The sequence below is a fragment of the Tauraco erythrolophus genome, chromosome 6 (assembly GCF_009769465.1).
Source record: "Tauraco erythrolophus isolate bTauEry1 chromosome 6, bTauEry1.pri, whole genome shotgun sequence".
NCBI lineage: Eukaryota > Metazoa > Chordata > Aves > Musophagiformes > Musophagidae > Tauraco > Tauraco erythrolophus.
In genome coordinates this window covers 17,348,976-17,371,528 of record NC_141470.1, presented here as the reverse complement: position 1 = coordinate 17,371,528, position 22,553 = coordinate 17,348,976, and the positions used below count along the sequence as shown (strand labels likewise).

General features: G+C 39.6%; 1 protein-coding gene across 1 annotated transcript; it reads left to right on the top strand.

Annotated features, from left to right (window-relative positions):
* The first annotated feature begins 55 nt into the window (after positions 1–55).
* FBXO3 (F-box protein 3) lies at positions 56–19,933 on the top strand. Its single transcript, XM_086612727.1, has 11 exons — positions 56–204; positions 3,574–3,663; positions 6,935–7,098; positions 8,941–9,055; positions 11,630–11,834; positions 13,424–13,469; positions 15,746–15,830; positions 16,763–16,885; positions 17,309–17,424; positions 17,822–18,012; positions 19,764–19,933. The coding sequence occupies exons 1-11, from the start codon at positions 98–100 to the stop codon at positions 19,887–19,889; spliced, it is 1,368 nt and encodes a 455-aa protein (XP_086468853.1). The 5' UTR covers positions 56–97; the 3' UTR covers positions 19,890–19,933.
* The last annotated feature ends 2,620 nt before the right edge of the window (positions 19,934–22,553 follow it).

Below are 22,553 nucleotides of genomic sequence, written 5' to 3'. Positions count from 1 at the left end.
ACCTCCCCCTCCCCGCCCCGGCGGCTGACAACGGACCGGCGCGAGGGGCGGGCGCGTCCCCGGCAGCGGGCGGCGGAGCCGCGGGACGTCTCGCAAGATGGCGGCGCCCCTAGACATGGAGCCGTCAGCCCTCAGCCTGGAGCTGCTGCCGACCGACCCGCTGCTGCTCATCCTCAGCTTCCTCGACTACCGGGATCTGATGAGGTACGGGCCGGGCCCGGGGCTCCGCCGGATCCGCCTGAGCCGCGCTGCTGGAGGGGAGGAGAGGGGAGGGGAGGGGAGGGGAGGGCCGGGCCGAGCCCGGCCTCGGCGGGGGGTGGGGGAGGCAGCGCCGGGCCGCGGGCAGAGGGGGGGCCGGGGGAGCGGACCCCCCCGCGGCGCGCCTGAGGAGGCAGGCGGAGGGCGGGCGTGCGCTTGGCGGGTGACGGGGGCGGCTGCGGGGGGCTGCGGGGCGCGGGAGGGAAGAGCGGAGCTGGCGGGTGGTCCCGCGGGAGGCGGGGCGGAGCGCTGCGGAGGAGGGAGGCTGCCGTGCCGGGAGCTGCCGGCGGCTCGGGGCGGCACAACTTTTCGGTGCACGGGTCGCTGTGGCAGCGGACCGGGTCGGGGCCGCGGGCTGGGGAGGGCTGTGCGAGCCGCACCAGGCAAAACACTCGCCACTGTGTAGGGAAAGGGTTTGGCTTCTTCTGGAGGAGCTGCTGTGTGGAGAACACCTCCTACAGCACCCTTCCCTTCCAGGAACAGTGGCGTTTTTCGTGTGTTTTTTTTTTTTCTTTTTTTCTTTTTAGTTTTTGTTTGTTTGTTTGTTTGTTTGTTTTTTAAGCAAAAGGGAACGTTCCTTGTGGGTTTTGGTGTTTTGTGGTTTGTTTGTTTTTTCTCCCCATTCTCTGTCGGTTTTGTCTGTAGCTAAGTTACAATTTAGAGATGAACCAGTACTTGAATTTGTGAGATCAATAGTTCTCTGAAACTGTTGTGTATCTGTGGGCAAACAAAGGGCGGTCTTGCCAGTAAACGTGTTCAATTACTTGAATGAGCTGTTGTTTGAGGAAAACCAAACGAAATTAAATGAGGCTACTTTTCAGGCAGAAGAAAGTGAATGAAAGTTGCAAGCTCCTCTTGGACAGTTTGCTGGATAGCTGAAGAGTTGTGAGTCATAGAATGCAGATGAGAGTGTGTTTTTAGCTAAAACCTTACCAATGCAGTGCAAGCACTAACGGTGATTGAAATCATAGTATTTAATCGAAGAGGGAGAAATAGGTGTGAATAAAACAGAATATTATCAAAATGGTTATTGTTTGGTTCCCCTCTGCCCCGTAAATAGTATTCAGAAAAGCTAAAGACAGCAGGGAGAGTTCTGTTAGGATGACAGCAAAAAAGAGATTAAGCAAAAATTGTAACGATTGTTACAAGTGCAATATGAATGATTTAGTAATTGCTAGTGATGTAGTAAGGGCACTACCTATTTTTGTTACATATGTGACAAAATGAGCTAGATTTTGCTGTGCAAGGACAATTAAGCACTGTGTAGGTTTCTTATTTATAAGGTCAGTAACAGCAGTTTTGCATTACTGGCTTTTTGTAGTACTCAAAGCATTGCTTACATTTGGTTTAGTGACATATATGTGCTCTGACCATTACAAACATTGCAGTTTCCCTAGTATTCCACAGGTTGGTTAGCCTGGTCATGGCCCTTAAATAATGGAAAAACTGACAGGTGACCAAATATTTGTGTAATTAATGAGAATGGCTTTAATTGAATCTTTGATCATGTTCGATGCCGCAGTGATGTCTTTCCTGCTAGAAATTACAGGCTTGATTGATAAACACAAATATAATAGATTTCTATGAGAGCTTTGGGATATTTGTGTTCCATCCCTGCCCTGCTCCTCCAAAAAGAAATATCACCATGTCATGTGTCATGAATGAAGTTTTTACATGGCCAAATGTCAAGGTTTGAAGTGAATTCGTTTATGTCATTGCGAGGGGGAAGGGTAATGGCAGGGCACAAAAGAGAATCACTTTACTTTGTTGAGGTTGGCTTTGAAATACTAATACAATACTTGTTTAAACAGCTTATAATGGATATTGGGGAGGAAAAAAAAAGAGATAGAATTGAACAGATAAATATGAATAATTCTGTAGTCTCAGTGTAAGATGTTTCGTCCAGCCTTGGATTTCAGCTGATTTTACTTACCAAAGACAAGATTGAGAGGCATCTTAATTTGAATATGTAGCTATGTCCATTCACACTGTTGGTCTTTCTTACTTACCAATTTCTGGATTACACTGAAAAAAAAACCCCAAAAGCAGTAACTGGAAGCTTAAGTTGGGTAACCTCCTTTTGGGGTATTTAGGTGTTAATCACAACCACTGCACACACACATTAACTGTTAGAACAAGCTACTAGAGGAAGTGATGTTGCCACATCTAAATTGGTGATATCTTTTGGGAAGTTTCTTGAAAGCATAACTGATAATTCAGCTCAAACACAGAAGAAAAAAGGTTTATCATCTGGTGTTCAGGTTAGATTGAATGAGGCAATAGTTTCTTTTAAATTCTATGAATCTTTGAGTAACACAACACAGTTGTTCCCTGTGCTACTGTACTGCTCTGCGCGTTGCTGATGCTTTGCCACACGTTCTTATTCATGTAAATACACTGAAATGTCTTGCTGTTGATACCAGTTGTACATTCCAGCAAGGCTTTTGAATGATAAATATGGGAACAGATTGTATTTGATGGCACCTCCATTGCTTCTTTTAAAGAACAAGTTAGCAGGCATTGGGAATACAGGTTAGCTTTTGCTATCTCTTTGCATCAAGCAAGGATCAACTTAAATGATTTCTGAGGACAATTTTAGACCTACATCCTACAGGTTTTTTAATACTGTATTTGTAATAGTGCTGCGTAGTGCAGGATATGATTCTTTTAACTTCCTGAAGTAACAATGTTACCGGTAATATAATGGCAAGAGCTTATATATGGTCTGTGTTAGAGTGAGCTTGCAGTACTCATCTCCAGGTCTATCATCCTTTGTATTTTTCCCGTGTCTGACTTTGTTTTTAGTCATAAAGTTTGTTATATAAACAACTTGAAGTGGAAAGTAACTTTGTAATACTCAAACTGTGTAGTTTCTGTAGCTTATGTTTGAGTTTTCAGTAGTATGGAAATAGTGGAAAAGATAAGGTAGAGACTGACCATCCAGATAAGAAAGTGATTTAAATCATAATAACTAGGCTGTGCTACTGGAATGCTTCCGCTGGTGGAGCGAGTCACTTCGGAATCTTTCAGACAGTATTTATGATGACGTAGGTCTACAGGGTGACCTGCTTTACCAAATTACTTAATTGCTGACAGTTCTCGAAGTGTGTATTAAAAAAAAAAAAGTAGTTCACGACATACGGCTGTAATGAAGACTTTTAACCATTGTAAGCACAGCTCTGAAAAGGACAGCTAACTAGCTTTAAAACTCTGCTTATTTCATGAGAATGCAATGTGTAACATACTGGTCAGTATTTATCCCCGTTTATTTTGCTACTCTTTTGCAATCAAATTTAATGATTTTTTTATTTATAGTTGCTGCTATTTAAGTCGAAGATTAAATCAGCTATCGAGCCATGATCCATTGTGGAAAAGACACTGCAAGAAATACTGGCTCATTTCAGAGTAAGTGTGGTTGCTTTAAGCCTTTTTTTCTGTGAAAATGAGGCTTATGTTATTGTGCTGTCCATTTATGTCCACATTACTTCTAATAGCTCTTCAGATTGAATTGGTATTCACCAGCTTCACACTGATGAAAGGTTAGAGGTATCAAAACTGCTAATTTCCAAAAAAAAGCTTCATGAATGTACAAGTGTTAAAAGTTTTATGGATGGGTAGGGAAGAGGTGCCTGTTAATGCCTAGGCTGAAGGACAAGCTGCAGCTTGACCTTATCAGACACTGGATATTCTGTAGAGGAAAGTAATATTCTGAGTACTGTAAATATGAGGGGGACAACATGATGATTGTGTCAAGGGTAGACATGACTGGAATTGTAGAATAGTTGAGATTGGAAGGGACCTCTTGAGATCCTCTAGTCCAGCTCCCCTGCTCATGCAGGGTCACCTAGAGCAAGTTGTCCAGCGCCGTGTCCAGGGTCCTGTCAGTGAGTACTGCTGAGAAGAGTCTGGCTGCATCTTTACTCCTTCTCATCAGGAAGCCTTGGTAAGATCCCCCTGAGGCCTTCTCCAGGCAGAAGAGTTCCAGCTCTCTCAGCTTCTCATGTGAAAGATGCTCCAATCCTGTAATCATCTTTGAGGCCCTGCGCTGGACGTTTTCCAGTACACCCATACATTTCTTGTACTGGGGAGCCCAGAATTCGACACAGTACTCCAGATGTGGCCTAACCAGTGCTGACTAGAGAGGAAGGATCACCTCCTTTGACTGCTGGCAACACTGTCCCTATTGCAGCTTAGGATACCGTTGGCCTTTTTTTCTGCGAGAGTGCATTGCTGGCTCCTGGTCAGCTTGTTGTTTACCAAGACCCCCAGGTTCTTCTCAGCAAAACTGCTTTCCAGCTAGTTGGCCCCCAGCACGTACTGGTGTCCGGGATTACTCCTCCCCAGGTGCAAGGCTTTGCATTTCCCATGTTGAACAGGAGATTCTTCTCTGCCTGTTGAGTTCGCTGAGTGGCTGCACAAACGTCTGCTGTATCTACCACTCCTCACAGTTTTGTAGCATCTGCAAACTTACTGAGCATGTACTCCATCCCTTCATCCATGTCATTAATGGAGATATTAAATAGTATTGGCCTCAGTATTGAGCCCTGGGGTCCACCAGGAGTGACTTGCTTCCAACGGATCACATTTTGGGTGTGGTCGCTCAGCCAATTTTCAGTCCATCTCACTATCTATTTATAAACCCATGTTTTGTCAGCCTCTCTGTGATGATAGTAACAGACAGACAGTGTCAAAGGCTTCACTAAATTCGAAGTAAACAACATCCACTGGTCTCCCCTCGTCCATCAAGTGAGTCACCTCATTGTAGAAGGCTTTCAGGTTGGTCAAGCATTATTTACCTTTTGTAAATCTATGCTGGCTGCTCCTGATTACCTCTTGTCTTTCATGTGTTTGGAAATTCTTTCCAGGAGGATTTTCTCTGTCATTTTTCCAGGGAATTCATATTGGGCTCTGTAAAAAGTGTGAGGTGGTGTGCTTTTTAAAAAAAGTTCACTTTCTGTTCTTCTTGCTCACGTTTAACTCAGAAGGTCTATTAAGTGGAAGCCAACAATAAAGGTATCAATCCACATCTTTGCTAAAAAGACGTATTTTTCTCAAGAGCTGAGAAAGCTCGTGGAGTTGACTGAAATGAATTAGCAACCAGTTTTGTTGCTATTCATCCCCTCTTTGTGTCCTGTTTTCTAGACAATATTTTTCTTTTTAGACTGTAAATTGTGAGCAGTATTAACTAATTACGACTTCAGTGATCAGTTCTGTATATTTTTCCATTATTCAGGTTACGCAGGTACTCCTTGTATTGTGCAAGTAGCCTAAGATGGCGGAACAGCTAGTGATAAGGAGTTAGTATATATACATAAGTAAATGGAAAAGATAATTTAGGAAAACATTTCAAAACTTGTAGTTTGCAATCTGTATGATATCATATGGACTGTATTAAACATCAACAGCAAGCAAAATTGATCCACAAAGATAAACATACTGTGCCTATTCTAATTATATGCAGCTTATGAAGATGTAACACAACTTGTGAAATGTTGCCTTATTCTCTGCATGAAAATGCTGAGTGATAGTCTTACTAGAATCCAAACTAGAAAGGAAAATCTGATGGGAGGCAGGGAGAGAAGTTAAGGAAATGGGAAGTTCAAGTGAGTACCTGATGCTTTAGAAGAGGAACTTGGTGTGTGTATGGAAGAAGTTCAGGGGGTTATAGGGCCTTGCTAAGGAGAACTGACTCTGTGGTTGGTCTCCAAGATGCTGTCTTCTCCGTAGCCAAGAAAAACTGAGTAATGAAGGCTGTAGGTGATTTCTACAAATAACATTTGGAGCGTGAAAATATGCTGAAACTTCTGTCACCTGCTGAGTCATTATTCACTTTGGGTTTTTTTCTTTCACGTCTGGTTTAAGATTAGTTTAGCTAACTTCCCATGTTAAACTTAATCTACTTCTTTTCCCCTCCACTCTTCTTCACGAAGTAAAATTCTTTTCTTTTTAGAGCTAGAGAGATCTTAAAGGTGATATGAAGACTTCTCAATTGCTACATTTTTATTTGAGTGAACAAAGCTATCTTTTGGATTCAGCATGCTGATTGGAGTTTGAGGAGTTGAAATATGTCCTAACACAAAGATGCAAAGGCTGCTACAATTTGGAGGCGAGCATCCTTTGCCGGATGTTAGTCAGCACTTTTTTGGCAGCCTGTCCTCCCGTAGCCTGCTGTTGTGCCTGTGAGGAGTACTGAATATGCAGTAATTCCTTAAGAAGCTGACTTTCCAGATCAGTGCGCAGAGTTCATTGAACTGTCTGATTTGTTCCTTAATCCTTCTTATTGGATAAATAAAGGACTTTGGGACTAATGCAGTAGATAAAAAAAAAAAAATAATTTTTTTTTTAAGACCTTCTCTGTATGTCTGTGAAATGTGATCTGAATTAACTCTTCACCAGTTCTAAGATCTAATAACAGACAGCACTCTTGTTTAGAATAATACCGTTTCTAAATTTTCTCCTGATAGTAAGTACCCCAAATGTTTCCTAATTCTGTTCTAAGTTGCTGTTGAATAGATGCTGGAATTAATTGAGTTTGTATAGCTTCATGTGGCTCAAAGTGTTCCTGGCTTAATATTATGCATACTGTTTCTGCCAAATAACAAATATTAACTTTTTGGTTTTAGAAGTCAATCTTTTTAGGCTGATATTTAAACTTCTTTTCTTCGTATCCACTTAGAGAGGAAAAAAGTCAACGAAATCAGAGCTGGAAAGCCATCTTCATCAGTACCTACTCTGACCTAGGAAGATACATCCGCTACTATGCTACATTAAAAAAAGCCTGGGATGACCTAGAGAAATACTTAGGACAGCGATGTCCTCGGATGATTGGTTCTTTGAAAGGTACGGTGCGATGTAATACCTGTTTTCTCTAGTAGGTTGGCTGATGCAATGTTGTCTGTTATTAAGTTTTATACTGTTTTCATCCTAGGTGTGTGCCTCAATTACTGAGAGCCCTGAAATTCAAGTAGACTTACTTTCCCTTCCTGACCAGTAAATATGTATAGTCCTTGCCCAGTTACTAGCGGTCCATAAATTCTCTGAAGATTTCTTTTCAGAGAAGAAATGAAGATTTTTATTGTTTTTTTTTTCCTAGTGGCCAGTCTGTTGTCTTTATCTCTGGACTATCAGGAAATGAATGCGCTTTTACTGCTTTTGTCTTTGGTGGCTATGACTGATTTTTTTTCTGTTTGTTTTGTGGGTTTTTTTTTTTTTTAGTTTAATAATCCCATTACTTCAAGGACCTGGGACCTGTTGGTGTGATTTTATTTGTGAGATTTTCTTAAGACCTAATTAAAACACTTCTACATGAAAACAGGCATTTTAAACTAAAGCCAAACAAAAGGGAAATACTGTTGTTCTTCCTCTTCTGTAGGTCTCACTGTGTTCTTCTAATGAAGGTCAATTAGTGGCCGAACAAGAATTTTTACTTTTTTTTTTTTCCCTCCAAGGTTGTTTTCAAATTAAGTTTGTGTTTTAATACTTGAAGTACTTCCAGTATTCTGGTTCATAAGACATACAGCAAGTTTGGGCTTTTCTGGTATAGGGACAAAATAGCTCTTACATTTTCAGCTGTACTTCACTCTTCTGTATGAAATTGACTGTTAGATCAAGATGTTTGATTTAACAGGATCAGTGAAATCAAGAGAAATCTATAGAAATGACCTCTTTCCTGTGTAAATCTTGCATATTTCTTGGCTTGCCAGATTCTTAAGTTTTGTGAAGTATTTGTGAATAACAGAAAATGATTAGAACTTAACACTTACTGTTTTCTTTAAATTTTTTTTTGTTTGTTTTATTACTTCTGTGTGTGAAGGAATGTCTTTTTAGGAAAAGGCCGAAAGGGTTATATGTAGTGTGGACTCTTGTGTAACACAGGCCATAGTACTTGATGTAGGTATCCATGCCTTGATTTCTGTAACTTCCATGTAACTCTGTCGAAAATAGACTAGCTAGTGACAATATTGTGGGGAAAAAGTTCATTTCACTTTCTGAATACTTTCTGCTTAAGTCCGGCCTGTTGAGATTTTGTTGGATGAAGATTGGTGCTGTATTAAGTAATCAGTTAATGTAATCAGCTTCCTTTCAAATTTATGTAGTATTCATTCTGTGCCACCTAGCATACAATAAAGTCACCAGATATTGACGGGAGTCCATGTTCATTTGATCAAGGCACTTAAAAATTCCATGTTTTGTATTTGAAATACTTGATTTTTAGTGATTCTGGCCACTTGCATGAATTTAATCAGTGGAATATCCTTGAGACCATGCTAGTAGACAGTTGTGTCCCAAAGTCTGTCAGTTCACTTTCTTTGATTTATAAGTGGCGAAATACTTTGAAAGATATAATCCTTTTGTGATAACATTAAAAAAAAAAATCCATAATGCTAAGATTTCTGGGGCTACTTAAAATTCTCTTTGGCTGTTGAAGACATGCTGTTATGTCTAGAATGTAGCTAGGTTTGACTGTATTTCTAGTCATGCAGCTCTGATGAAATGATGTGAAAATTTTAAAGGAGGGGTCTTAACACAAATTCGAATACTCACTTTTGTCAGAAACAGCATACTGGGCACTTGGGGCTGAGTAGCAAAGCAACATTAAATCTGAGAGTTTCGCAGGAGCAGCGGTTCTTGATTCCACCTCCAAAACTGCCACTTAATACTCTTGTTTCTTTCTATACACAGAGAGCGTGCGGGAGGAAGATCTAGATGCTGTGGAAGCACAAATAGGTTGCAAGCTCCCTGATGACTATCGATGTTCATTTCGCATTCATAATGGACAGAAGCTAGTTGTTCCTGGGTAAGGAGCGAAAACTGCATACCAAGTTATTAATTCCTTTTGTATTTCTTGGATACCTTATTAAAAAGATAAGATGTCTGCTGAACAGGATAGATGAAGCATTAATTGTACTGTAACTGAGTGACTGCTTGGTAACACTTCTAGAATTGGCTATCTTCTAGTCTCAAAAGTAATTAAAAACACAGTGTAGATTTTTAATCGCTCAAATTACTCTTACACTTCAGTCCTTTTTCCTAGTGAAAACCTTTTTTTGGTAATAACTAAAGCTTCCAGCTGTTAGACTTTTAATCATACCACTGCAAGTTGCTCCCCTGAAGTTTTGCTTTGTATTATGTGAGTAAATTAGCCTCTTGCACTCTTCAGTTTCATTATTTAATAACATTTTTCTTTAAAATGATTAGGGAATAACTTTCAAACCAGGTAGTCATTTTAAGTAGAATTAAGATGTCAGTTCTGCAAATTAAGTTTTCTCCGTAGAAGATTTTACAATTTTATGTGGTTTCAGCAATTAAAAACTCCTTTTACATTAAGATCAGAAGGCAAATGACCAAACATAATTTCTTATCTTCCAGCTACAGAAAAAGTTCACATGTCAGCACTTTATTAAGTGCTGCAAACACCAGCAAAAGGTGGAAAGCTGGGGCAAATCACTGCAGTGTCTGTAGGGGCAATGTATTCATGTTGCTCTACCAAAACCTTCACTAGTAAAGAAGGTGCAGCTTCCTCCAATTCTAGTGTTGTATGTGCAGAAGAGATATGGGAAACAGGTTTATGCAACCATAAGGATGCCTTCTAGTTCTGTTTCTTTTCCTGGAGATACTTTTTTTTAGAGAGGAGATAGGTGCCCTAATTCTGTAGACTTAGAATAGAGCTCTGCAGCTTTTGTGCTTCCTGCTCTTCCCACTACTTTTTCACTCCCACGAAGCCTCTTCTGTCCTGCTGTGCCCGTGGAAGGGCTGAAGGAGCCTTTGGGCATGCCTTTCAGCTTGAACAACTGCCAGAGGGCTGCGGTCCATTGCTGTGCCCTCAAAGAGGGGGCCTGAGCCTTACACACAGGTCAACAAACTTTCTTCATGAAGCGCTTACTGGGGAACTAGTAGGTCTGACGTGTGGGACCCTGGAGCAAGAAAGGCTGCCACACTGCAAGTGGAAGGTGTGGTCCTACTGTTGGGGACAGGCTTGCTTTCTTGTGGGAGATGAACACTGGAAAGACCAGGTGTAGGTAGTGGAAGTCTATGTAGCAAGTTGTTGAAATATTAGGTCAGAAATGGAGGAGATTTGAGACTAGTTGTCATTGTTAGATGCTTCAGGTTTCTGTATTTACATGTTAGCATCACTTTTTAAACTGAAGAACATGCTAATTCCAGACAAGACTACGTAAGGAAAAAGAGGAATGGAACCTGTTGCCCAAGATGGGAGCAGTTTATATCATGCTGACGAGTGGCAGCTTGTGCCTGAGTCACTGCTTTCATAACACCAGTAAAAGCTTAGCGTCTGCAGGAGCTTGCGTCTGAGAACATCAGTGAAAGGCAAATTAGAAGGGAGTATGGGTGGGGAAGTCTGTGTACTCTTATTGCTAAGCACACTGCTGTAGTGTGTGCCCTTATAGTTGATTACTTTGATCATATTCCCCCTTTTTATCATTCTGCCATTGTCTGCTTCTTTATTACATCAAGTGTAGGTTGCTTGTTTTTTTTTATTTTCACTCTCTCTCTCATGTAGCCCAACATTCATATCAACATTAACTTTAGCTTCTGATACTTACCTCCATTCATAATCTGTTATGTATTTCAGATCAGTACTACTTTTTTCCAAATTTATATATTCTTTTCTTATGTATAGAGAGGCTCCTTTTACTGTCTGTGTCAAAACCAAACAAAAAATCTCATCCTTTTCTGTGATGCTTATAAAAAACTAGAAGAAAAAATTAGAAAGACAGTTGATGGTCTTGCTGTGTTGTGCTAGTGAAGATTGTCTTATTCTTTCCTTGTATGTCTGTTCACTCATGTCTGTATGCCTTAGTTTTTATACTGAGATTACAATCTCTCTGACTCAGTGGTTACTTTGCATGTTTACTTCTCAGCCTTTTCTCAAAAGCATAGACCACCTTACTCACTGCAGTTTTGATCAATGACTGTTACTGTAGCAGCTCGGTATTCTAATTCAAAAATCATAAATGCTTTGATAGTATTGAAATGAACTTGCACAAAACTTGAGATTCAGAGCACTGATTATTATTATATTATGCAACTGTAGGAAGCTGCATCAGCTCTAAGTGGCTTCTTTGAAGCAGTTGCAGACATGGCAGGAATCACTAACACAGTTTAAAATGGTGCTTTGGAATGCACAGAACATACAAGGAAGTGTTCATCTTGGAACCATCATGCCTCCCTTTGTGAAGGCTGATGTTGCGAACTAATAACCTAGTTCAGCACATGGATATTACTTATACTTCATCTAATATGCATCTAGAGCATTGACAGAATCAATGCTTAGAAAATATTTAAAGCTATCTTTGCATTGTGAGTGGTATCTTCTCTTTATCTTTCCTTTTTGTTGTTGTTGTCTGTTAAGTTTGATGGGAAGCATGGCACTGTCGAACCATTACCGCTCTGAAGACTTGCTGGATATTGACACGGCGGCTGGAGGTTTTCAGCAGAGGCTAGGTCTGAAACAATGCCTTCCTCTTACGTTTTGCATTCATACTGGCCTGAGTCAATACATGGCCCTGGAGAGTGTGGAGGGACGAAATAAATACGAGATCTTCTATCAATGTCCAGTAAGGAAGATATGTTTATACTTGTGAATGTACTTTTCTAATGATCAATGGTGTCCCTTTGCATGTTATCAGATACCTGAAATAGCAGAAAGTGAATACTAAAGAGATCATATTAGTTTGTTACTTGCCCCTGAGTTGCCATTCAGTTTTCATCAAAGCCCACAAGGGGAATGGTTAGTAAGTGAAAGAGAATTACACGAAGTTGTTAATGGCTATAACAGTGTCTTTAGGTCCATGATGGTGGACAATATTCATCCTTATTGGAAGGTGTTAATTGAATTTGTTCAAACTATGGCAAGTATATGCTCTTGTCCCTGTTTCTGTAAGGAAGAAAAGCTGTTCTGTTATGGAAGATCAGCACCTATATATATCTCTTCTCCAAGATATGTTCAATGTAAACTTACTACAGTAAATGATACCCTTGGTTTGTAAGCAAAACTTACTCTCCAGTGAAAGAACAAGTTGATTTTCAACAGCTCTCTTGTAGAACATAATTATTTGAGTATTTTTCATAATTCTTAACAGCTGTAGTATTTTAAGATAGACATACTGTTGGTGGTGAAGCTTAAGGATATTATACCTAACAAGACCGTAGTGCTCTCTTTCCTTACGCATGCCCTCGCAACCTCAAAAAGAAAGTGGGGTGAGTCAGGGGTGTTTCTTGAAAAAAGATGGGGGTCTTCATCCTGCTATGGAATTCCTGGCTATTTGTTTTCAAAACATGTAGCAATGAGATTTCTAGGGAATGTCTTGATAATGAATCACCTGAAGGATGTTAAGATCCCCCTTCGCATTATGCTGAGTATTTAAACCTTCTGGATAATGCTTGGGAACTTGGAAGGTTACTTACACACATCTGTGTTGGTTCATCCGTGGACAGCCCTGCTTGTTTCAGGGGGGAATACGGTAGTACAGCAGCTGGGATTGTTTAGCCTGGAGCAGAGAAGGCTCAGGGGAATTTTATCAGTGTTTATAAATACCTGATAGCGGGGCGTAAAGAAGTTAGAGCTTGACTCTTCTCAGTGATGCCTGCCCAATGACAGAAGAGGAGGCAGTGGACACAAGCAGAAACACTGGAAACTTGATCTGGATGTACACAAAAATGTTTTTCTGTGAGTGTGGTTGAACGCTGGAATGAGTTACCCAGAAAGGTTGTGTAGTCTCTGTCCTTGGATAGGACATCATCCTGGGCAACCTGCTCTAGCTTACCTTGCCTCAAGCAGAGGGATTGAACTGATGATCTCCAGAGGTCTCTTCCAACCTCAGCTGTTCTGTGCTTCTGTTGTAAGGCAGTATTTTTGGGGATCTTGTTTCTTGAACGGTGCATTAAATCTGATTTTATATGCATGAGCCTTAGTGGAATGTTCAAGCTGATATTCAATGATTACGTGAGCACTCGTGGGGACAGGCATGTGTGTTTTATATATTTGAATATCTGACTGGGAGTATAACAGTGTATTAAGCAGCCAAATTTTAGGTTTAGTGACTATAGGGAAAGTGTGTTCCCTGTGTTATATTTCAGGTTTTGAATTTTTACCTTAGAAGTCTAATACTCTCCTAATACATCCATAACCACCTTTCTCTTTTAGGACCAAATGGCTCGAAATCCATCTGCTATTGATATGTTCATTACAGGTAACACTTCAGATAAACTGTTCTGCAAAATGTTTCAATTGCACTGTTTGGAAAACACATGTCAGTATGATTTGAACAAAGCAAGCGTTCTAAATTTTCTGTGCTACTTGTAAGACTAACCTACTTCAAAACACCAGCGGTTACTTGAAATGAGATGCAAGTTTTCTCTATTAGAGCTTATCTTTCTGTATGTTTTGTATACAAATCATTCCCTGTACTAACTTGTCTAACAAGATGAGCAAAACCTTTAACTTAGCCATCATGGAGGTGATGTAAACAGTTATTAAATACAACACCCAAGTAGACAGACAGATTTTTTTTTTTTCCCCTCCAGTAGTTTTTGCAACCATGTTAGAAGTTGAAAATATTTTGCATCCCTTAATGAAATCTAATTAACTATCAACATAAGTGCAGAAGAAAACTGTTCTAAACTTTTGATTTGCCTGATTGCTTTGTTCAAAGCATAAAGGAGGGAAGGGGAAAACTGCGTAGTTGTTGTTTGGTTTTCTTGTGATCTGTTGTGACCATCTGTCTGACACGTACGTTGACTGGAGTAGTGTTTTGGTTATTTCTTTTTGTTAATCCACTGGAATCTGGTAATTGTGGCTATGTCTAAATTAATTCCTTTCACTCAGTGAGAAAGCAGATGTGTAATAAATGTTACCAGAATTAATATTAAAATTTAGCCTTGCACATTTCTTAGGAGATACGTGTTAATACTACAGTGAGAAACCACACTAGGCAATGCTATACGATTGCTGGTTTGGGTTGAAGGTAGTCAAATTCATAGCCACGCTAATTTTAGGAAACCTTTCTGTGAACTAATTGATTGTACGAACTGATTTCAGTGTGAAGTAGTCAACGTGTTACCTGTTTTACAAAGGTCATTGCAGAAGGCATTGTGTGCTTTAGATCCATCATAGGAAAGATACGACAAAAGCTCAAGAGTTTGGTTACTTGCTTCTCTCCACCCGAGGATGATGTAATACTTTAAAGCTACCCTATGGTGAATTGATGTTGCTGCTCAAGGTTGCTACTTGTATGCAATCGAGTCAATGGTGAGGTGATCTGACATCATATTTAAATGTATTCCACTTGGCCGAAAGGGTTAATCTTGGCTTATCACAGAGCTGAGAGGAAGTTTCATATACAGCATTTATTTTGTAATTTTTAACGTGACAGGTAAATTGGTCCGCTTTCTCCATTCGGAATTACTTTATACAAGGTTTGCATTTTGTGGATTAGTGGTAGAAAGGAGGACAATAAACTTGGAGTTCCTTAGACTTCCAAAAGATCAAAGAAGAGTACACATAGGTCTTGCTCAAAGGCAGCGGTGTTAAGTACACTTAATCTAACAGGAGTGGTAGTACTTGATAACACATCAGTGAAGGTGAGGATAATGATTTCTTAGTATTTCAGCTTAAATCCAGGTTTGTGTCAGTGATATTGAGAAATAATTGAAGAACTCTACTTTTCTGTTGAACTCTATATTGCAATGCTTGGAAGATTTATGACTGAGAAATTCTTTTACAGAGAGCCAGTATCTCTTGTATGAAACTCTTGGAGAGTTAAATGTGACAGCTTGACTGTCTACTTACAAATCAAGCTGTTCTTAATTAATGGCTGTAGGTGTATGTAAAGCTATTCTCAGACAAGGACTGCAAGGTATTAAAATCCCAGGTTCTTTGGAATGATGTACAGCCTTAGTCTTCTGGGTTTGTTGCAGAGGTGCGGAGTATGTCTAGGACTTACCCCTGTTTTTAAGGAGAGTGGAAATTCTCCAACTTGCTAGCATGTTTCTTAAAGCTCTGTTGATACAGAAACCTGAATATTAAAACTAAGTCCATAAATGAACCAGCAGGCTTGCATGCCTCTTGTAGGAAGAATAGCTGGAAATATCTATACAAGTAGTATAGACCACTATACTTATCTTCTTTCCCAGTCACAGCAGAGCAGTCACGAGCAGAAACCCAGATGATGAGAGACACCAGCACTTGAAGACCATGATTATAATGTGAAATACTTAGCTAAGAGATTGTTTGTCTGTTGTGTCGTTTCTGGAGTATGCATTCTTAACTCTTAGTTCTTGGTTGGTTTTTCCAAATGATCTTTGTTGGTAGAATGGACTGGCATATTGACTGACTCATCTAAGTAAGTCTGAGAGCTTATTATAAAAATATTCAAAGCTTTAAACTGTTTCCTTGAAGTATTTATTGTAATGTGCTTAGTGGTAAATTTGCCTGTCCTTATGAATACTTTTATTCCTTGCTATCTAGGTACATCTTACTTGGAATGGTTTACATCCTATGTAAACAAAGTTGTAACTGGTGGTTATCCTATCATCAGAGACCAGATTTTCAGGTATTGTGACTGGGATTTACAACCTCACTTCAAGGTTTTGACGCTTCTTTTAGAGTGCTGACTTCCTTACAAGTATTTCTGGGTATCCGATAAAAAAAGCTGATGGTGGAGAGAGGAGAAAGGATGTGAAACTTATTGCAGATAAAGCTGTAAAACAGGATGCTTCAAGAAACTTTTTTTTTTTTTTTTTACCAGAAGCTTCAGAGTTTGTAACTTTGCATTAATGGTCCAGGAGTTCTGCACTGTAACTGATCTGAAGCTTAGCTAATGGCTATTAATATTTATTATTATTATGTATAAATTATATAAAATAATATAAAATATTAATAAGTAATATTTATTCTGCTTGCCATGAATGCGCTGCAGCTGCAGGACTGTGCTGAGTTATTAAAACAGCAGTTGTTTCAGTGAACAGATCTCTAAAATGACACTGTTGAATATGTAAACAAACAGGACTTTTCTGATGTTTGAATCTTCATGCACTTTTCTTCTAAATATAAGCAAGAACCTTAATTCTGACAAACTAAGATGCTACAGAACCAAGTTCCCGGTCTGTAAATTAATTTTCTGTAGTAGTTGCTAGTTTCTGTTTTTAAATAGTATAATGACGCATCCTTATTAAACAAGTGTGTCTTAATTGACTTCAGATCAAATTATACACCCAGTTAAATACAAGCATTAATGAAGGTACAAAGAGACCCACAGCTGTATGAGTTTAGGTGATGGGGAAGTATGTATACATCATGAAGACACTGCATACATCCTTTATTTAATTGTCAAATGACAAGAATTCCTTGTAATCTAGCACCACAGTGCTCTTATTAGTAATGAACTTACGGCTTTATTAGTAATGAACTTGCCACTTTACGTGTTTAGTTTCCGGTATTGAATATACAGAGCTATTTGCAGAGTTGATGTTTTCCTTTCTGTAGGTATGTGCATGATAAAGAATGTGTTGCTACCACAGGAGATATTACTGTTTCTGTGTCCACATCTTTTCTACCTGAGCTCAGTTCTGTACATCCACCGCATTATTTCTTCACTTACAGAATCAGGTAAAAATAACAACTGAATTAACTCTTACAACACAGGATAGACCTGTGTAATGTTCAAAGCATCAGTTGTTGCAAATTTATGGACAGCATTCATAAATGTACTTTAATGAATAGGACATGCACAACATGCTGTACTACTTAATAAAAAAATACTAAATCATTACCTGGTCCGGTATACAAAGTACCAGTCAAGTTGGTAATTGGTTACCTCCAGAGGTGGGTGAGGGAATGTGATGTAGAAAGGGGTAGATAATAATAGATAGTGAAACAGAGGTGTGAAGATGGATCCTGACAACTGATTCCTATACTTTAGTGGGGTTTTTTGCCCAGTCTACTTTGAGAGAGATCCCAAGGACGCTAAAACATTTCTTAAAATGGATGAAAGTAGTTAGATAACCATTAAGTATGCTGTTTGGCTTCTAGAATTGAAATGTCCAAAGATGCTCTTCCTGAGAAGGCTTGTCAGCTGGACAGTCGATACTGGAGAATAACAAATGCCAAAGGTGATGTAGAAGAAGTTCAGGGTCCTGGAGTAGTTGGTAAGTAAAAGGCTGCTTTTATGAACTCAGTAGAGGGAGTGTTTTTGTATTTAACGTACATGTTATGAAAGTTACGTTATGAGCTGTTCATCATGGTGACGGGGGGTAGTAGTTGTCTGGGTTGTATCAAAATCATTTTGTTTCTTGAAAGAAGGAGATATGTATCCATCTGTTTTGTCTTTAAAGTTGTTTTGCAAGGGATGTCCAGTACTCAACTGCTCTTCAGGCAGTTTTTTAACATCAGTAATTGCCCAGATTTGGATTGGATCTTTTATGCATCCACTGGAATATAAAATGATCTGCCTGAGTATGTTGTGGAATGCAAGTGCTTTTGCAAACTGCTAAATTGTGATTTGACTTCAGTCCTTATTATTGTGATCTAATATTTTGCCGACAGGGGAGTTTCCAATTATCAGTCCAGGGAGAGTCTATGAATATACCAGCTGTACTACCTTTTCCACAACATCCGGATATATGGAGGGGTATTACACTTTCCATTGCCTCTACTACAAGGACAAATTCTTTAATGTCGCAATTCCCAGATTTCATATGGTGTGTCCGACATTCAAGGTGTCTACAGCACGAATGGTAAGCAGAAGTGCAGTGGTGCTTATCCTATTTTTTTTTTCTGTCTGAGCTCTTGTTTTCAGAGAAGACTTGCATTAATTTTAATAGGACAGTGTGACTGTGTGTTTAAACTCCATAGTCATGTCACTTTACAGTTTTGATTCTTTTATTGAAAATTGCTCTCTCTTTCTGAGCCATTTCTCAAAAAAAAAAGTTGTCTAGAAGTATCACTCAGTCTGAGACTTTGGGAATTTCCCATTATATCAATTCTTTTCAGCTTCTGGAATGTTTATCAATGAGAAGACACTTCTGGTGCAAAAATTACAGTACTGAACAGTATTCAGATTGGTAACTGTGTAAAACATGATCCAATTAAGACTAAGACTAGCAACTCTAGTAATCAGTCTTTGTAGGCAATTGCCGTGTATCCTCACTGCCTTGACATGTAATGCTACCGGTTTACTTGAAGACCCTCGGCCCAAGCTTTCATAGGATGCTGTACAGGGCTGTACGTCTTCCTCTTCAAGTCCTCACCTCTGTCTGGTATCAAGGTCAAACCTAGTTGTATCAGTGAGATCAGGGGCCCTGTAGTTTCTCGACAGAGGTAGAATGTGACCGTTTTGTTGCCCTGTGTCTGAACACAACTGCCTCTCAGGATGCACAGAAATAGTATCTCTGTGTGTATGTATGTCTATTCAGGGCATATTTCTGATTATGCAGACTACAGCAGTGTTGAACTTTGTTTGCTTGGTTTGCTTTAAGGAGCTCTCAATTCTTAATTTGGACCTAGAAACATGGCGTTGCATTAGCGGTTTAGATTTCATAGTTCTTCCAAATATTCCATCTTGGTATGACCGCACTGTCATCTGTTTTAGCCATAATGGCATATCTGCTTTCTTCAACAGGGAACGTTTCAGTTAAGGACATTTTAAAAATGGTAGGAGTCTGTGTGATGTTCATTAGTTCTCACTGAAAGTACATTTCATAAAGTCACTTAATGACTTTGCAAATCAGTAAGATATTTAGCTTGCTGTTAATTATAACGTGGTTTTAGTTTGGAGATTGCAGGTGAACTATATAATTTCTTCCTTTGCTTTGGCACGTTTTAAGAAGAATGCCTTTTTTTATTTTATCACTAGCATAGCCCTTATTTAGTGACTAATTCAGCTAGAACTTGAAAGTTTTTCCGCAAGCCCTGAGTCTTTCCTCAGGGGTAGACATCTACTTGTACACCTTCTCATGTTTTTCCAGGGATTTGAGACACTCTTACTACCCATAGCTCTAACAGTAAGTGCCTGCAGATGTCGTGCTTCTAACAGAAAATGGCATCTCTTAATTCTTTCTCACGTTTATGGGAGCTGTAACCTCCTTCCATTTAGTTGACTGTGAAAAATAATCTACTTTTCTCTTTTGCTCTACCTACTACCTTTTAAAGGTAGTAATGACCCTTTGTTTTTAAACTAACTTTTAATAAAAGACAACAAGAGCTGCCAAGAATATCTGAGTTGTGGCTTTACATAGTTGTACATATGAAATGCTGATGGCTGATAGATATTTACTGAGTTAAAGGTCAAATTGTTTGGCAAAACAATCTGTATTGCAAATTAAACTTTGTAATTGGAAGGAGCTGGTTTTAGGACATAGATCACAATGTCTGCTTCAGCTAATTGACGCAATAATCCAGACCAGATTTTTCTAGGCAGTTGTTAGTGCTTTCTTAAAACTAGCTGGAATGGAAGATTTTAATGAAATATGGGTGTATTTTGTATTAGGAAACAAATCACAATGAATATGCAGTGGATGAAGATGAAGATTCCACAGACACTGATGAGTATGAAGATCGACGTAGAGTGATGGACATTCCTGCACCTTCTGGACGCTGCCCACGTCATACCTGATGGGATTTTTATCAAAACAAAATAAACTGTTTTCAGAAGCTGAACTCTTTGGGGCTAGTGCATAAGAATATTTCTGACTATTGTAAATGAACTTTCTGTTGCACATCAGGGCAACTAGCATGAATGTTGGTGCCAGTTCTAATATTCATCGGAGTGTAACTTTTTTTTTCCTGGTTTGGAAGTTGGGGGGGGTTGGGGGTGCAGGGGGAGGGAGGGGAAGAGAAAGGTGTTTGGGCTTTGTTCACTTTTTTCTGAAGTGCGAAACAGCTTGATAGTTTGAGGTAATCATATCTTACATTTTTAAACTATTGCCTATTTATGATCATATTGCAAATATGGTGCGGGGGATTTGTTTTTATACAAGCATTGAAAATTAGCAATAGATAAGATGGAAAAAAAAGGTGTATACTATTGTCCTTTCTCATGAGTTTCTACTCTTGATTAACTCCTGCTAGGAATGAAACTTGCTGTTTGGTCTATGTATCCCATTTGGGTGAGCTCAGGTGCTCTTATGCTCTTTTTTTAATTAACATAGAAATACCAGAAAATTCTGGTTATCAAATGCATAAATTAGGAATGGAACTGGCCTTATTTTTAGACAATCTGTCTTTCAGCTTAATTTTATGCGAAGTGACTCTGATTGGATGATGCCTTTTGGAATGTAGGATGCCTTTTGGAATGTAGTGTACATGCATAGTCTGCCAATCGGTAACCAAGAAATTTCTCAATGACTACAAAGTATAAATTTGTAAATATGTTTTGGGTTTTTTTTTTTCTTTATATAATGTTTGCTGTTCAGATTTTGTCATAGGTGACAAATTTATGTTGAAGTATCATGTTTCTCTAAATCCTCTGCGAACTTTTGTAACTACACTTGAATCAAAAAAAGAAAAGAAAAAAAAAAAGGGGAGCCTGGCAGAACACCACATGACTAGAAACTTTATATTTAAAGAAGTATCTGTTTGCTTTATCACTTTTATTTTGTTTCCATTGTCATTAATAAACAACTTAACTGCCTCCTTTGCTCTGGAGTGCTACATGGGACTCTTCCTGCCAAGGCTTGAGCAATAATTGTGTGACTAGCATCGCTGTAGTCAGTTCCTCTCTTTGACATCCAGAATTAGTAGCTCCTGTGAGGAAAACTAGTATATTGTGGTTCTGACTGAATGTTTCCATTATTGACTAGTTACTGCTCATACAGAAAGCCTGTTTTTGTTTTTTTTTTTTACAAGTTGTGGTATTAGATTCTCCATGTGCTCATCTTTCTCTAGTGCCATGCAGCATTTAGATCTTCCACGGTGGTACAAGGTAGAAAAATACTGAGTATGACCCCTGCAAAACATCTAGAGAAGAAAAAAAAAAAGTGTTGTCTCTCTCACAGAGGTCTGAACAGCAGAGTGAATTGCTGGAGTGGTTTAAAAGTGTCCTGGTTTTAGCTGGGACCGGGTTAGCTCCTCTTTTTAGCAGCTAGAAGAGCTCCGTGTTTTGGTTTTACTCAGAGGCTCGCTCTGAGAAGAATGTTGATAGCAAGCTGATGTTTGTGGTTGGACGTGAGACTCCAAGGACTTTTCTGTGTGCCGTGTTCTGGCCGGAGTGCAGAAACACGGCGGGATAAGGGGGGCGCGTAGCCGGGACAAGGGGGACACGATTCCCCTTGTGATTTGTGGTGGAACTTAAGATTGAGGGCCGAACTGGCCAATTAGTATTCCATATCATGCAGTGTCATGCCCAGTATAAAGGTGAGTGTCAGCCGGACAAAAGGGCTTTTGCGCTTTGGCTCTTTCGCTGCTTCTGCTCTTTTGCGCTTGCTGCGCTTTTGCTCTATTGCCTTTTTTTTTCCTCTCTCTTCCAGTATTCCCACTCTCGGAGTACTTTCTCTCTCTCTGCCCCTCTCTATTTTGGGGCCTCGCGTTCGTCTGGGATTGCAGCTTCGGGATGAGACAGGCTGCGGATAAGAGGGGGTGGTGAGCATCTACACTGTGTATTAAATCATCTGCATTAAATTGTTCTTATCTCAACCCACAAGTTTCCCGTTTCTCCTTTAATTCTCTCCCTCTTCCTGGGGGTGGGGGAGGGGGAGTGACCAGCTGTGTGGGTTCAGTTGCTGGAGCAGCCTAACCCACGACAGTCTTAATTAGCGCCCAACGTGGGGCCCGAAGGGGTTAAGATAAGTAAAGTAAATTGCTGTGATCGGACATTGGGTTTTTTTTTCCTGGATGTTGCTAGCTGGAATGTTGTTTCTAATGCTTTCGTATATGTTACTAGAAATCTATAATTTACTGCCTTATCTGCCTTATATGATATTAGGTGGAATGTTTATGCGGTTTTCTGGCTCTGGTTGTTGGACTGGCATGAAAAGCATGTTATCGGTAATTAAGGGTTTTGCTATACTGTACGGTGTAACACTGACAAGATCATCGGTGCTGGGACCGATCTGCCTAACCCACGACAAAAAGTATTTCCATTTCGAGGATTCCTTAGTATTAACTGTGAGGGGCAAATGTCATGTTTGTGGTGTAATACTTTTTCTTCACAGAAATCCGTTCATCATCTGTTAAAAGGATCTGTGGAAAAAAGGGATTTAGTGCAACTACAACTTATTCCAGTGCTTCTAAGTCTGTTGTGTGTTTTTTTTAAGGACAGATAACTCTCATGGTCAGAGCC